The 17500-nt window shown below is 39.8% G+C and overlaps 1 protein-coding gene across 3 annotated transcripts in view; it reads left to right on the forward strand.

The window, feature by feature from the left end:
- The first annotated feature begins 4488 nt into the window (after positions 1-4488).
- The window catches only part of LOC143290919 (uncharacterized), a 20405-nt gene continuing 7393 nt past the window's right edge, over positions 4489-17500 (forward strand). The window contains exons 1-5 of one of the 3 annotated variants that reach the window (XM_076600480.1): positions 4489-4577; positions 12753-12998; positions 13773-13975; positions 14928-15071; positions 16363-16498. In XM_076600480.1, coding sequence (XP_076456595.1) covers positions 13789-13975; positions 14928-15071; positions 16363-16498 — 467 coding nt within the window. In that variant the 5' untranslated portion in view covers positions 4489-4577; positions 12753-12998; positions 13773-13788. Of the gene's footprint in view, positions 4578-12728; positions 12999-13772; positions 13976-14927; positions 15072-16362; positions 16499-17500 lie in introns of those variants that run through there. The other 2 variants (XM_076600479.1, XM_076600481.1) reach the window with 2 other exon arrangements.

Raw genomic sequence — 17500 nt, forward strand, 5'->3', positions numbered from 1 at the left:
AAGGTCCTGCCTGCTGGTTTGGTTTGTTTCTTGATGGCGTGGCGTGGTGGATTTACACACTCACTTTTGTTTGTTCATGAAGTTCCTTTGTTAGTTAGTTAGTTAGTTATGTATGACTGTATGAATGTAATGTACTGCCTGCTGGCTTGGTTTCTCCTTTGATTTGATGGAATGATGGATTTATTTACACATTCATGGACTATTCAAGTTAGTAAGTAAGTAAGTAAATGATTAATTTTATTGATGCATATATTTTATGTACGTATTTAGGTATTTATTCATTGAGTCATGTATTTATGTATATATTCATGTATATGTTAATGTATTTATTTCTCCATTCATTTATTTAGCTATTTAGCGAGCGCGCGCGTGCGTTAGTGTGTATATGTGTGTGTGTGTGTGTGTGTGTGTGTGATATTTCATGTGTTTATTGTGTCCTTTTTAATCAAGGAATGATATCATTTGATAAGATTACATTCTGTTTATTCTTTTTGTATTTTTTGTTTCTTAAATGATGACCTTTTAATGAATCCAAACCACTGTTTTCAGAACAGATAAGTATTTTGTGCACCACTCGGAATGTCTGTACCCTTTGTATGAAGTATGTTGTCATTGTTTGATGGTTACGGAGATTTGGTTTTTGCTTGGTCGGAGTGGAACATGCACAGGCAGGATGATCGCTGGGCTAAGCGTTGGAGGCGGGTGTTTTCTAGTTTCTTGTGCTTTGAGCTTTTCATCGTGCATACAGAATACAGAATACTTTATTATCTCAACAAGAGACATTCATATGTGGTGTAAAGCAGAAAAACAACACAAGAAAATCACAGTCATGCAACATGGATATAGATAATCCATATTAAGATGTCAGCCTAAGCAAACCATCATTACAATCAATAATCACAGAAGACAACAACAACAGAAACTCCTAAAAAGTAATTTAGAGTAAATAATACATACACTATCACAGCCATACACACATGCAGAAAAGTCACAGTTAAAGGATAGACATAATAGAATACTAAAAGTCGACGCAGACATATAATAGCAGTGTGCAATTCATAGTACTTTGAGTTAAGATGTCATATCCCACGCACATACACTCTGGCATTCATTTTCAGTCATACATCTGATTATCAATTACTGTTATTTAATAGCTGGATTGACATTGGAATAAAGCTGCATTTGGTTCTGTTTGTTTTAAATTTTGGAACACAGAAACGTTTGCCTGAAGGTAGGAGTTTTTTATGTTTGTTTTTTTTCCTTTTTGAGGGGGTGGGGGTGGGGTGGGGGGCTCAGTTGCATGCAGGTCATGGAGCACCAGAATGTGTTGGCCTTTTTTCTTTTTTTCTTCTTTTTTTGGTGCTTTCACACGCCTTCTTCATTGGCAAAAAAGAAACAAAAAAACAACTTTTTTTTTCCGTCTGTTTTATTTTATTATTTTTTTTAATATAACATGTCAGTTTTCGATTAACACGTTGTCTCTAAATGTATTCAAAGTAGTATTCTTCCAAATATATTAAGTTCTTTGTCTGAATAATCGGTTTTCATTGACAACTTCAGTCAACATTTTAACATTATACATGAGTTTGGAGTTTTCTGACATGAAGGTAGGGGTTGATAATTATTTGCCTGCATATGGCCGTTGTCACTTAAAATGCTTGTAGCTTTCTGTCGAACTCTGACATTGTACAAATCACACAAACTGTCCTGTCTCACACCCACAACCTTACTGCACACATTCACAATCTTGTTTAGCATATTCTTATTCTTCACAACGAGACCTCCATACAAACATATAAGGGAAAATGTTAAAACAGATTCGATAAAGCATCTATAAAATACTTCAAGTACTTTTGAATTAACTCTGATGTTTCTGAGTTTATGTAAACAATGAATGCGAGACTGGCACTTTTTGTTAATAAAATTTGTATTAGAAGTAAATTTCAGCTTATGACCAAGAACAGTTTCTAGGTATTTGTATTCATGCACCCTTTCAACCTTTATATCATTGATAAACAGATCAGGGATTTGGGAGGCCTTTTTTCTGAAATCAATTATCACTTCTTTTGTTTTCTGGATCTAAGAAGTTTTCTTTGCACCAGGAGGAAAGTTTTTTTAACTTGCTCAGAATAAACAGCATCAGAATTTGACAGATCTTCTACGGCTGAGTCATCAAAATACTTAATTATAGGAGTTATGTCTGAGCCATGCAGTCATTGGTATAGAGTGTGAAAAGAACAGGTGACAAGACTGTACCTCGAGGGGCACCAGTCGAAGTTGTTTTCACAGCGAACAGCTTGTCCAAAACGGACCGACTGAGTTCTCTGAACAAGAAAACTATCCATAAGATGAGGTTTGCACTGATGTTAAATGAGAGAAACTTACCTACCATGAGATGTGGCTGAATGGTGTTAAATGCCGATGAAAAGTCAATAAATAAAATACGAACAAATAAATTTGTTTTTTCCAGGTGAGTGTATGCATGATGTAAGAGTGTAAGTGTGGCATCAGCTGTACTCCGGTTGGATCTGTATGCAAACTCGTACTGATCATGGTAGGGTGTTGTGTGTGCTAGAATGCGTTTCGGGATGATTCGTTCTAAACATTTCATGACAACTGGGGTCAGGGCTATGGGGAGGTAGTCATTTAAAGAAAGAAACAGGGGTTTCGTTCTTTGGCACTGGACTGATCACTGAATGCTTCCACACAGCAGGTACACGACAATCCTTCAGAGATCACGTGAACAGGCTACTGAACACACCACACAACTGTGAGGAACATGTCTTCAGGAACCGTCCACTGATCCCATCAGGGCCTACTGCTTTTTTTTGACAGGCACCTTGCGAAAAGCAGATTTAACAATACAAGGATCAATGGATAAAACACTTCCATCATTTAAAACATTTTCTTTAAGAGGGGCAGTTTTTTTTCAAGTTCATTGTTAATATCGCTTCTTTCAAAGCGACGGTGGGTCATTCAGGTTTTGAAAAAAATCTTTCTGTTGCTATACTGACATACATGTTGTAGAGACTGGTATTGTGTGTTGTCCAGAAAGCAGTTTCAACCCTTTCCATGCATCTGCCATATTACCGTTTTGGAAACGACGTTCAACTTTTTTCTTTATGTAGTTTCTTTGATTTGTTTATTTCTTTTGTCAGTTTCTTCTGTACATTTTCACGTTGACTTCCATCGCCGCTCTGAAAAGCTGTTTTCTTTTCATTATGTTCCTCGTGTGAGCCGTGAAGAGAGATCTTGCTCTTGTAACGTCTATCGTCTTTTTCTTAGCCGTCTGATGCACCTGAATAAAATCATTCAGAGAGCGGAGTTCTAGTACTTCATTCGTATCATTTTCGCTCTGTTTCCCTTTCGCTCGAGGGGAGTGAGTTACTGGAGAAGGGCGGGGTTGAAAACAGCGTTTGTTGCGGCTGCAGGCTATTTATCTTCGAGACTCTGTGAACGACATATGTTAGTATTCTCTCTACATTTCGACATCTCTGATAAGCACCCCCAGTTCGTAAAAAGAACACCATGTGAGCAGGACTGGGGCTGCGTTTCGTCTGTATTCTGACAAACTTCATACCTGTGCCTTCACGTTCAACAACACCAGGCCACAGGTCTCTATCCTGTGTTCAGCTGTAAGGTGCTGGGGACTGCTGCTGGTCAGGCTCCGACCGTGTGTCTCTCTAGACCACCCGTCTCTTGGTACACCATCGACGGGTCCATCGAGGAAAGCAGAGCTGGGAGAATTCAAGAAAGGATATTGATGACAGACCAGAACGTCAGTTTTGACAGGAATCTGCAAAATAGTATCGTTTGCAATTAGACCATAGGATATTTTGACGTGAGTCTATTTGCAAACGATGCTGCACAGTTACTGACCTCTCTCAAAAGGGTGTGTTTGTGTGCGGTGTGGGGTGTATGTGTTTAAATGTCTGTTTGTGTGTTTGTATGCATGTGAGATCAAAACCAACAATACATCAGTCTTGTGCGATGTTCCAATAATAAGTTATGTCTAATGAGTTAAAAACCTGCTTCGGTTTTAATTGTCTACATGTACCCAAAGTCATCGTTCGCAATTAGACTTGTCCGTTTGCATTTACCCTCAGGCACCCTTACTATTTCAAACGTCGATAATACGTTAAAAAGAATGAGCAGACGAACTTTTTCTGGTGCAACCAATCGAAGAAAGCCTTCAAAAACAAAGGAACTACGTTTAATTGTCGTGCGATATGTTATCTTTACAGTACTGATACACCCTTCTTGTCCCTTCGAATTCATGTTGCTTGCATTGTAATATTTTCTCCGTTTATACCCACAAAAACCACAGTGCTTGTCAAGAAAAATCCCGATGGCTTTATTTTATGCCAGTGCATAAGATGACCCGATTTTTTAGTATGACGAACAGACACGATAATGCATTCCTAGACACACGCACAAGAAAACAAACTTATGTCGGTACGCTATTCTCAAGTACGTGCGTTTGTAGCTCTTTGCCAAGAACGTGTTGACACTGAGATAAGAACAACTGGATGAAGTCTAAACACTGACGATAGGAAGCTGTTGTCGATGTCGGAAAGGTAAGGTGGTATTCCGTCCGAATGGATTGTATTTCTGACACAGAAGCGGCACGTATTTTGTATACATGCACATGTTGCAAGAACGACGGATGGACTGATTTTTCACACAATGTGTATATTTTTCATCCTAATTTGTGATGTGTCTGTTATTTGGTAATGTCAGGAATGTGTCATTTTACACTGAAGTCGATGCTAATGAGAATGAAATATTGATAGAAAACGATGATTCAGAATATGTAGACCACCTGACAACTAACCAAGAAGTATTGATTGCAATTATGTTTTTAATGGTAAGGAGCAGTTGGTTTTCTTGTATAATTCTTCAATGTTTTGATTTGAAAAGGGAATTTATCCCACTAATTGGACTGCCATTTATCCTTCCTCTTTATATATATATATTTTTATTTTTATTTTTTATAAAAGTGATACAAATGATCCAAGCAATTATAAAGGAATTTCCAACGTATGAGGTAAATTTTATTGCTCCAGAATGAACAAGAGACTGGTAGAATGGACTGAGTTGAATAGTATAGCATATGAACAGCAAGCCAGTTTTACACTTGTATACTTTATTGGCAGCTGTTCAGAAACAAATTCCAAATTATCGTAAGTTGTATGTTTCTTTTTTAGATTTCGATAAATCATCTGATTCGATTTTCAAAAAATCTATGGCCAGTACTTGTAAAAACTGGGTAAAAGGTATACTTTACCAGTACGTAAAAAGTGTGTATGAAGATGTAAAAGCAAAGATACAGTGTGGTGCAAATTTCAGTGGATACATCAGTTGTACACAAAGCGTTAAACATGAAGACCTTTTCTATTCTTATTTTTCATAAAAGAATTAGCTATAACAACAACAATAATGGTAATAATTATAATGATAGTAATTATAATAATAGTAGTAATGATAATAATAATAAGAAGAAGAAGAAGAAGAAGAAGAATAGTGATAATAAAATGCTGGCTTAGTTACCAAGTACCCTCCATCTCAGATGGGGCTCACAGTGCTTTAAAAAAAACAGTTAAGAGAAGTAACACAAACGTATGTACAAAAAAAATAAATAAATAAATAAATAAATTAAAAAAAAAATCAACATGGGTGATATCAGTTTCACATTACCGAGGTCCAAAAGAAATGCATCACTTTCATCATAGTCAAAATATACACCAGGAAAACCAGGCATCACGAAGATTATACACACAAAAAAAAAAAAAAATGCGGAAGTGTGAGGGTAATGAATTCCACCGTTTGGGTCCAACAAAAGAAAAGGAACGTTCATCGAAAGTTTTTGAGCGAATCTTTGGAATACACAGTGTGCGCATATCGTTTGGAGAACGGAGTTGTCTGGATGGTGAAGACACAGAAATGGGGGAAGCGAGTTTGTGTTGACGTGTTTGTTAACCTTCGGCATGAGTCATACTGCAGCGTTTTTAACTTTCTAAGTTTTTGGACAGACGGCAAGAAGAGCATTTCTTTTATCTAAGTTCCAGTTTTAATTTCTCAAGGAGGCGTCACTGCGTTCAGACAAAATCCACATACACTACCCCACAGCTGCAACCAGCAGCATAAAAACTTAATTTCCACAATCTAATCTAGATAGAACAGTTCATGTGTCTTTGCAGTTTCTGTGGTTAGGTATTGGTGAATGGAGCTGATTTGTCAGGTTGCTGCATATGCTGACCTACAAATGTGGTTGACGTTCGTGTACACACACACACGCACACACACACACACGCACACACACACACACACACACACACATACACACACATATATATATATATATATATATATATATATATATTATAATTATGCATATGTCGAGTGTCACGTCATCTGAAAGAATGCATCATAAAACTGCATGCACATGCTGAGAAAGATATGTCTACCAGTATTGATGAAGGCTCACGCAAGTAGGAAAGGAGTGCTTTGTGTGAGTGAGAAGTGCTTCCATATTGTTATTATCATTTATTGTGACAAATGGCGCGCTGCTGTGCACAAAGGTGCCAAGTTGTGCGAGGCCAACAGGACTGCTGCAGCTGTTCAGAAGAAGCAGGCCAGAAAGTCACGGGCAAACAAGCTCCCTGACAATGATATGCCTGTCTTTGTCTGCCCCAACTGTCAGCGAACATTTCGTGCGCAGATTGGACTATTCAGCCATCTGCGCACTCACAGATAGATTCATGAGCATCCCCCCCCCCACCACCACCCTCCCCCCATCCCCCAGCTGGATGACAACGATGGTCATCATCGATCTCGATGGACACACACCACCACCACCACCATCATTTAGTTTAATTCGTAATGTGTCATCCATAATTTGACATATGTGAAGCATGATCAGTTGTAAAGTCAGTCTGTTTGACCTTGTTTGTGTAGCGTGACAGTTCTATAACGCTGCGTGTCGCCGAATAATTGATTGGAAACAAAGTAACATTGGATGACTGTATAAAGAGGCTTGGTGGGCATGATAAAGAGAACGTGACCTAAGGCAGAGCTATGTGGATATCAGGACAGAAGGGATAAAGGTTGTGATGAGTGATTATTCATGATGATTGTATGGATGTGTTATGAAAGATAACTTCAAACGCAAGAAATAGCTAATCCAGAAACCCAAAAGTTGTGATGAAGAATGTGCAGCAATAGTGTATGGTCTAGTGTGAAATGCTGTGCTGAGAACTAACGAGTAAGAGCAAAAAATATTACTTTGGTTCAAAATCCAGAAGTGTATTGTTTGTGACATTAAGAACTGCAGTTTCTGTGCTGTGTTAGGGTCAGTACCCTGATTGCTTGGGTGACAGCAGGGGAATATTTGTAAGTGGGAATAATTGTACTGCATTTGATTTGATAGAGTTGTTCACAAAACCATTTCCAGATTTTTGCTTTGCTTTGTTCTCAAATCCCACACTGTTCTGTGATCTCACACTACAGAATTGGTTAAATAGTTTGTATTCTGCGTCTAAAAGATTAAAAACTGAAGTAAACATAGACAAAATAATAATTTTACTTTCTAGAAATGCGAGTATCTGGCAGCTCATGAACACGGAAACATTGAAAGTTCTGCTACAAACTGCTACAAGCATCTGCATACATGTTGTGAAGTGGCCGTGGCAGCTGGAGGCCAGTGTACTCAAATTTCAATGCATACCACAGGAAACAGACAAGCACCAATACTCCATGATTTTCACGTGCACTGGGACGTCAAACACGTGCTTTTTGTTTTTAACGCTTTTTGTCACTGAATAAGGTGGTTCGCCTGTTTGAAGAAGTGGCAGGCAGGATGCACATCAGACACTTTAATCGGCCCACGCGCAACTTGACGGTAGTAAAGGTTATCAAAGAACTTCACCCTCAAACTTAGGAAAACTCATGGTTGTCAAAAAGCTTGCCAGCTCAGTTTCTGAGAACGTGATCGACTTTTTATTTTGACTTTTCCCACGTTTGTCATTGTTTGGACAGTGACTCACTTACATGTCTACATGAGTTGTGATTTGCTTTTATAAACTTATATACAGTTTTGATTTCTTCTACAGGTAGAATCTGACAATAGCCATGCTATTTCTAGCTGTATTTTGCTTGTTATCTTATGGATGTCATTATTTAGATGTGGAAAAAGACATTTTTGTTTGGACAGTGACTCACTTACATGTCTACATGAGTTGTGATTTGCTTTTATAAACTTATATACAATTTTGATTTCTTCTACAGGTAGAATCTGACAATAGCCATGCTATTTCTAGCTGTATTTTGCTTGTTATCTTATGGATGTCATTATTTAGATGTGGAAATAGACATTTTTGTTGCACAAAAAATTATCAAATTATTATCATCTTCACTTTAAATGGCTGAACAACTATCTACAATCAAACAAATTGGGAACAAATCCAAGATGCAGAATCTACAGTTATTTTCCTGTACAAAAATGTTTACTTTCTTTCTGTAACTCCCATAGTTATTATATTAACATTTATTTTCTTACCCCCAAATCCTCAAATTCTCTGAGAAGGGGAGAGCACTTTTTTCTTACAAAGTTCTCTGGCACTCAACTGGCCAGAGGAAGTGGAATCTTTGATACTTTACATTATATTTACACACGTCCTTCAAAAGGTGTACTTTGTCTTGAATTGACATCGAGTTGAAATTCTACATGTGTGTGTATGTAGCTGGCATGTGTTTAATGCACAATGTGTTTCGTAAATTACCCTCTTCAAATAGGGTTGTGGCCTTTTCTTCATTTTTTTTTTCTTTTCTTAAATATTTTAAAAATTTATCGTCTTCCCTTTCACACGCACACGCACACATGTACACACACACACACACTCTCTCTCTCTCACTCTCGCTCGCTCGCTTACTTTACGTAAAAGTACGTAAAAAGTGTGTATGAAGCTGTAAAACCAAAGATACAGTGTGGTGCAAATTTCACTGGATACATCAGTTGTACACAAAGCGTTAAACATGAAGACCTTTTCTATTCTTATTTTTCATAAAAGAATTAGCTATAACAACAACAATAATGGTAATAAGTATAATGATAGTAATTATGATAATAGTAGTAATGATAATAATAATAATAATAATAATAATAATAATAATAATAAGAAGAAGAAGAAGAAGAAGAAGAAGAATAGTGATAATAAAATGCTGGCTTAGTTACCAAGTACCCTCCATCTCAGATGGGGCTCACAGTGCTTAAAAAAAAAAAAAAAACAGTTAAGAGAAGTAACACAAACGTATGTACAAAAAAAAAAATCAAAAAAAAAATCAACATGGGTGATATCAGTTTCACATTACCGAGGTCCAAAAGAAATGCATCACTTTCATCATAGTCAAAATATACACCAGGGAAACCAGGCATCACGAAGATTATACACACAAATGCGGAAGTGTGAGGGTAATGAATTCCACCGTTTGGGTGCAACAAAAGAAAAGGAACGTTCATCGAAAGTTTTTGAGCGAATCTTTGGAATACACAGTGTGCGCATATCGTTTGGAGAACGGAGTTGTCTGGATGGTGAAGACACAGAAATGGGGGAAGCGAGTTTGTGTTGACGTGTTTGTTAACCTTCGGCATGAGTCATACTGCAGCGTTTTTAACTTTCTAAGTTTTTGGACAGACGGCAAGAAGAGCATTTCTTTTATCTAAGTTCCAGTTTTAATTTCTCAAGGAGGCGTCACTGCGTTCAGACAAAATCCACATACACTACCCCACAGCTGCAACCAGCAGCATAAAAACTTAATTTCCACAATCTAATCTAGATAGAACAGTTTATGTGTCTTTGCAGTTTCTGTGGTTAGGTATCGGTGAATGGAGCTGATTTGTCAGGTTGCTGCATATGCTGACCTACAAATGTGGTTGACGTTCGTGTACACACACACACACACACACACACACACACACACACACACACACACACACACACACACACACACACATATATATATATATATATATATATATATATATATATATATATATATATTATAATTATGCATATGTCGAGTGTCACGTCATCTGAAAGAATGCATCATAAAACTGCATGCACATGCTGAGAAAGATATGTCTACCAGTATTGATGAAGGCTTACGCAAGTAGGAAAGGAGTGCTTTGTGTGAGTGAGAAGTGCTTCCATATTGTTATTATCATTTATTGTGACAAATGGCGCGCTGCTGTGCACAAAGGTGCCAAGTTGTGCGAGGCCAACAGGACTGCTGCAGCTGTTCAGAAGAAGCAGGCCAGAAAGTCACGGGCAAACAAGCTCCCTGACAATGATATGCCTGTCTTTGTCTGCCCCAACTGTCAGTGAACATTTCGTGCGCAGATTGGACTATTCAGCCATCTGCGCATTCACAGATAGATTCATGACCATCCCCCCCCACCACCACCACCCTCCCCTCACCCCCCAGCTGGATGACAACGATGGTCATCATCGATCTCAATGGACACACACCACCACCACCATCATCATTTAGTTTAATTCGTAATGTGTCATCCGTAATTTGACATATGTGAAGCATGATCAGTTGTAAACTCAGTCTGTTTGACCTTGTTTGTGTAGCGTGACAGTTCTATAACGCTGCGTGTCGCCGAATAATTGATTGGAAACAAAGTAACATTGGATGACTGTATAAAGAGGCTTGGTGGGCATGATAAAGAGAATGTGACCTAAAGCAGAGCTATGTGGATATCTGGACAGAAGGGATAAAGGTTGAGTGATTATTCATGATGATTGTATGGATGTGTTATGAAAGATAACTTCAAACGCAAGAAATAGCTAATCCAGAAACCCAAACGTAGTGATGAAGAATGTGCAGCAATAGTGTATGGTCTAGTGTGAAATGCTGTGCTGAGAACTAACGAGTAAGAGCAAAAATATTACTTTGGTCCAAAATCCAGATGTGTATTGTTTGTGACATTAAGAACTGCAAGTTTCTGTGCTGTGTTAGGGTCAGTAACCTGATTGCTTGGGTGACAGCAGGGGAATATTTGTAAGTGGGAATAATTGTACTGCATTTGATTTGATAGAGTTGTTCACAAAACCATTTCCAGATTTTTGCTTTGCTTTGTTCTCAAATCCCACACTGTTCTGTGATCTCACACTACAGAATTGGTTAAACAGTTTGTATTCTGCGTCTAAAAGATTAAAAACTGAAGTAAACATAGACAAAATAATAATTTTACTTTCTAGAAATGCGAGTATCTGGCAGCTCATGAACACGGAAACATTAAAAGTTCTGGTACAAACTGCTACAAATATCTACATACATGTTGTGAAGTGGCCGTGGCAGTTGGAGGCCAGTGTACTCAGATTTCAATGCATACCACAAGAAACAGACAAGCACCAATACTCCATGATTTTCACGTGCACTGGGACGTCAAACACGTGCTTTTTGTTTTTAACGCTTTTTGCCACTGAATAAGGTGGTTCGCTTCTTTGAAGAAGTGGCAGGCAGGATGCACATCAGACACTTTAATCGGCCCACGCGCAACTTGACGGTAGTAAAGGTTATCAAAGAACTTCACCCTCAAACTTAGGAAAACTCATGGTTGTCAAAAAGCTTGCCAGCTCAGTTTCTGAGAACGTGATCGACTTTTTATTTTGACTTTTCCCACGTTTGTCATTGTTTGGACAGTGACTCACTTACATGTCTACATGAGTTGTGATTTGCTTTTATAAACTTATATACAGTTTTGATTTCTTCTACAGGTAGAATCTGACAATAGCCATGCTATTTCTAGCTGTATTTTGCTTGTTATCTTATGGATGTCATTATTTAGATGTGGAAATAGACATTTTTGCTTGGACAGTGACTCACTTACATGTCTACATGAGTTGTGATTTGCTTTTATAAACTTATATACAATTTTGATTTCTTCTACAGGTAGAATCTGACAATAGCCATGCTATTTCTAGCTGTATTTTGCTTGTTATCTTATGGATGTCATTATTTAGATGTGGAAATAGACATTTTTGTTGCACAAAAAATTATCAAATTATTATCATCTTCACTTTAAATGGCTGAACAGCTATCTACAATCAAACAAATTGGGAACAAATCCAAGATGCAGAATCTACAGTTATTTTCCTGTACAAAAATGTTTACTTTCTTTCTGTAACTCCCATAGTTATTTTATTAACATTTTTTTTCTTACCCCCAAATCCTCAAATTCTCTGAGAAAGGGAGAGCGCTTTTTTCTTACAAAGTTCTCTGGCACTCAACTGGCTAGTGGAAGTGGAATCTTTGATACCTTACATTATATTTGCACACGTCCTTCAAAAGGTGTACTTTGTCTTGAATTGACATCGAGTTGAAATTCTACATGTGTGTATGTAGCTGGCATGTGTTTAATGCACAATGTGTTTCGTAAATTACCCTCTTCTAATAGGGTTGTGGCCTTTTCTTCATTTTTTTTTCTTCTTTTCTTAAATATTTTAAAAATTTATCGTCTTCCCTTTCACACGCACACGCACACATGTACACACACACACACTCTCTCTCTCTCTCTCTCTCACTCTCGCTCGCTCGCTCTCTCACCCACTCTCTTCCTCCCACACACACACACACACACACACACACACACACACACACACAGAGAAAGAGAGACGCACAGAAACTACCAAACGCTTTTTGTGCTCTTACGACAAAGACAGACTAATGAGCAGATGTGCAGACAGACAGGACAGGAGAAGGGTCTGGTGTATCAACATGCCTTGTGCAATACACGCACAATGCAAAATGGGACGCTAACTTCCCGCGAGAGAGGGCAATTCATCATGGCGCCTATATCCCGAGCAAGCGAGTCTGCTTCGCGCATTCCAGTTTAGTAAGCAGGTCAACCATTCGGTTGTGAAGCTGGCAAGGACTGGCAGACAGACCGTGATTATTCACAGCTCACACATTTTAAGAAGGCAGACTGACAGGTTGGTGTGGTTTACGTGAGGACGCGTGATCTCTCTCTGTCTGTTGATTGCTGTATGTCGGTTTGTCTACCAATCTCTTTGTCTGTCTGCGTGTCTCCTTGTATATTTGTCTTCTTTTTAATCAGGCAGAAGACAGGTCATAGTTATCCGTGTATCCGAATCTTGTTTTCTGTCTATGAGTTATTGAGTACCCCAAGGATCATTTTCATTATCAGTTTTAGGCCATTCAGTCATGGGTGGAGTTGCGAAAATCGGAGTAAAGCATGTGCTAGGTTCTTACATAGTAAACGGAACAGAAACCTAGAATTTACTGAGAAACATAAATGATTACTGACCATGGAAAGCTGAAGTTTGTGTGGAATTCCATCCAAAACAGTTCAGTGTATTTACTTTTGTGTTGATTCTGTTTGAATGTTTTATTTCAAGATTTTTTTTTCACGAACATGGGGTAGCCAACGCGTTAGATGTGTTTGAAAGTCGGGCCTCTGTTGCTTTTAAAAAAATAATGTTTATGATTTTTTTAGATAAAGAATACACCAGATGTGTTTTAGCGAACGTGCCTATTTCACCTGATATGCTGATTTTCATTTGTGATTTGGAAAAAAAATGAGCAGATAATAATTATCGGTCAGATTTTCAACCAATTACTACAAGGAAAAAGGAGATTTGATAACACTGCTGATCTCTTTACGCTGGTGAAATAACATTTCATTCATTTAGTTTCATTTTGGTCCATGTCTCTCCCTCTCTCATTCTCTTTCTCTCTGTGTGCAGATTGACCAGGGTAAAGATGAGCAAGACATCTGTTCTCAAGTCCTTCCTGTTTGGGCTTTGCGCGTGTATCAACGTTGGCATATCTGTCACCCTTATGATTGCCATGAACGCTTTGTTCACTGATTGGCTGACCTACTTTCAGGCAGATAAAGGAACCGTTTCCGCTGTCGAGGCCACGTGCGTTGGTCTATTCTTTGGAGGAGGTAATAATAATAACAATAACAATAATAATAACAATCATAATCAACATCATCATCGTAATTATTATTACTACCATCATTCGTATCATTCTTCTTCTTCTTCTTCTTCTTCTTCTTCTTAGTGGCAGTAGTAGTAGTAGTAGTAGTAGTAAGCAAATCCAAAACTTGAGCGAAGGAAACTTATATGTTGGGCGTTTTTCGACTTCATCAATGCCACTTATCTACGTGGAAATTCATTTCAACAGTGTAATGAGGTAAGCAATATTATCAAAGTTTTATTTCCGATGGTTTGAATGGATTACCCCAGAGCTTCCATGGAGGAAAGAGGTTGTTCTTCAGACCTCTGATCATCTTTCACGGAACCAAGCAGGCCACAGCTTGCATCGACTGAGAAATGTCAGACTCCTTATTCATTAACGGCGAAAACAGGCAGGACTGTGTCTTCAATCACACACTTTATTGTATAATATTGCAGTGTCCTACATTCGCCAGTCTTTTTTTTTTTTTTTTTCATTAATTTTTCTTTTTGCTGCCCCATACATGCAGCATCGGCAGCCCATAGGAAAAGTTTCCTATCCTATAAATATCGTGTTGTATCGTATCATATTGTATCCTATCGTATGGTATCGTGTCACATCTATTCGGATCGTACAGTATCGTGTCACTGCTGCAGGCCTGATCAGCATTTTTGTTCAGTGGCTAGGGCAGGCAGCTGCTGCCTACCTCCACCACCACCCTGCCCCCCACCCCCACCCCCCGTCCCCCCTCCCCGCCCCCTCCTACCCCTATCCAACCCCTCACACCTCTCCCTCCTGTTTTCAAGCAGATGTGGTGTGGCCTATAATAGACCAGTTTGCACGCTTTGACGCCTCCTTGAAGCAAACTGAGCCTGTCCTATCATATCATGTGGTCATGGATCGTATCGTGTTAAACCCTGGTCTGTCTCCACCTACAGGATTGATTGCGGGTGTTCTGGAGCGGAAGTTGGGAGAGCGCAGATGCCTCATGTTGGGCAGCTTCCTGTCGACGGTGGGATTGCTCGCTGGGAGTTATGCCCCTTCCCTGCCCGTCCTTATCTTCTGCGTTGGAGTTGTCGAAGGTTGGGAAGTCGTGTAAATGTATTATCTGTCTGTATGTGTGTATGTGTGTGTGTGTGTGTGTGTGTGTGTGTGTGTGCTTAGTTTTATATCATTTTTATTTAAGTCTGTCTACCCACCTGCACTGAACTCAGCAGCAGCAGCAGCAACAACAACAACAACAACACACATGAACTCAAAACAGAAACTAGAGACAATATCAAATAAAAATAATAACCAACGATAATGAAATCAATAATAATAAGAAGAAGTGGAGTGATGGCCTAGAGGTAACGCGTCCGCCTAGGAAGCGAGAGAATCTGAGCGCGCTGGTTCGAATCACGGCTCAGTCGTCGATATTTTCTCCCCCTCCACTAGACCTTGAGTGGTGGTCTGGACGCTAGTCATTCGGATGAGACGATAAACCGAGGTCCCGTGTGCAGCATGCACTTAGCGCACGTAAAAGAACCCACGGCAACAAAAGGGTTGTTCCTGGCAAAATTCTGTAGAAAAATCCACTTGGATAGGAAAAACAAATAAAACTGCACGCAGGAAAAAATACAAAAAAAAAAAAGGGTGGCGCTGTAGTGCAGCGACGCGCTCTCCCTGGCGAGAGCAGCCCGAATTTCACACAGAGAAATCTGTTGTGATAAAAAGAAATACAAAATACAAAGAAGAAGAAGAAAGAGAATGTACCATACTCCACACTGGAAAGTCGTGTATCCCGATGTGTTCGTGGTAAAACCGTGTCCTTATTCTTACCAAATCGCGACACCTCCATGTAATCTTCCGTTTGAAATTGTATACTACACAGATAAGACAGACCAAAAAACACATGCATAAGTGAACAAATATGACACGGAGGATGTCTCAGTCAGATTGCATGCATAGTCACATGCGTTCATTCATTATGTGCCTGAGTCCATCTCTCTCTCTCTCTCTCTCTCTCTCTCTCTCTCTCTCTCTCTCCCTCTCGTTGTTATGGGCCAGATACCTGACAATTAAAACGTCTTTTGACTCTGACTTTGACCTTTCTCTCTCTCTATCTCTCTCTTTCTCTCTCTCTGTGTGTGTGTGTGTGTGTGTGTGTGTGTGTGTGTGTGTGTGTGTGTGTTCTTTTGCTTAACGTCTATCCACATTTTGTGATCCATCATTTCCCCACCCCACCTATGCCTTTCAGTCATCACTACTTTCCCCTGTTCCTCTCTCCTCAATTAGCATGAAGAAAATGCAAACGAAATAAAACAAACTAACTAGTCAACCAGTGTGTGTGTGTGTGTGTGTGTGTGTGTGTGTGTGTGTGTGTGTGTGCAGGAAGCGGGTTCTGCATTATACACCTGTCCTCTATATCTATCGCACTTCGTCGTTTCCAGAAGAGAACTGGGTTCATGTCCTCAGCTTTGGCTGCGACGGCTGGCCTGTTTAGTTTGAGCACACCCGTTCTTTACAGGTCCGTCTGTCTTCCAGTCTGTCTGTCTGTCTGTCCTTCCGTCTGTTTGTTTCGGTGCGGTAAGTATCTGAGTCAGAAGTGTGTTTACCAGTTACTGCTGTGTCAGTGTGGCGCTGTAGTGTAGCGACCCGCTCTCCCTGGGGAGAGCAGCCCGAATTTCACACTACGCTGGACAGGACACGTTGTCCGCATGACAGACAGCAGGATCCCGAAGATGCTTTTGTATGGCCAGCTGAAGGAAGGCCACCGTGAACTTGGAAGACCCTGCAAGCGCTTCAAGGACACCTTGAAGACAAACCTCAAAGCCTGTGACATAGACATCGCTTCCTGGGAAACTAATGCCCTTGACCGCTGTCGCTGGAAGATGCTGTGCTCTAGTGGCATAAAGACGTTTGAAAACAAGAGAACGCTGGCCATTAAGGAGAAGCGTGAGCAAAGGAAGCAGGGCTCAACTTCTGGAGACGTTTTCCCTTGCAACACCTGTGGGAAGTGCTGCGCATCTAGAATCGGCCTCTTCTCCCATATGAGGACACACACCGACAGATAAGCCTGCCTGACTACTCATCCGTCGGTCCGACGTGAGACTCTATTGATTGATTGTTGTGTCAGTGGTTCATTGTTCTCATTCTTGATCTTGTAGTGTTTCAGATCCATGACTGGTTGAGGGGAAAACTAATCACATAGGCACACAATGGACGGGCGCAATAGCCGAGTGGTTAAAGCGTTGGACTTTCAGTCTGAGGGTCCTGGGTCCGAATCACGGTGACGGCGCCTGGTGGGTAAAGGGTGGAGATTTTTACGATTTCCCAGGTCAACATATGTGCAGACCTGCTTAGTGCCTGAACCCCCTTCGTGTGTAAACGCATGCAGAAGATCTAATACGCACGTTAAAGATCCTGTAATCCATGTCAGCGTTCGGTGGGTTATGGAAACAAGAACATACCCAGCATGCACACCCCCGAAAGCGGAGTATGGCTGCCTACATGGCGGGGTAAAAACGGT

Source organism: Babylonia areolata, chromosome 16 (genome assembly GCF_041734735.1).
Source record: "Babylonia areolata isolate BAREFJ2019XMU chromosome 16, ASM4173473v1, whole genome shotgun sequence".
Taxonomy (NCBI): domain Eukaryota; kingdom Metazoa; phylum Mollusca; class Gastropoda; order Neogastropoda; family Buccinidae; genus Babylonia; species Babylonia areolata.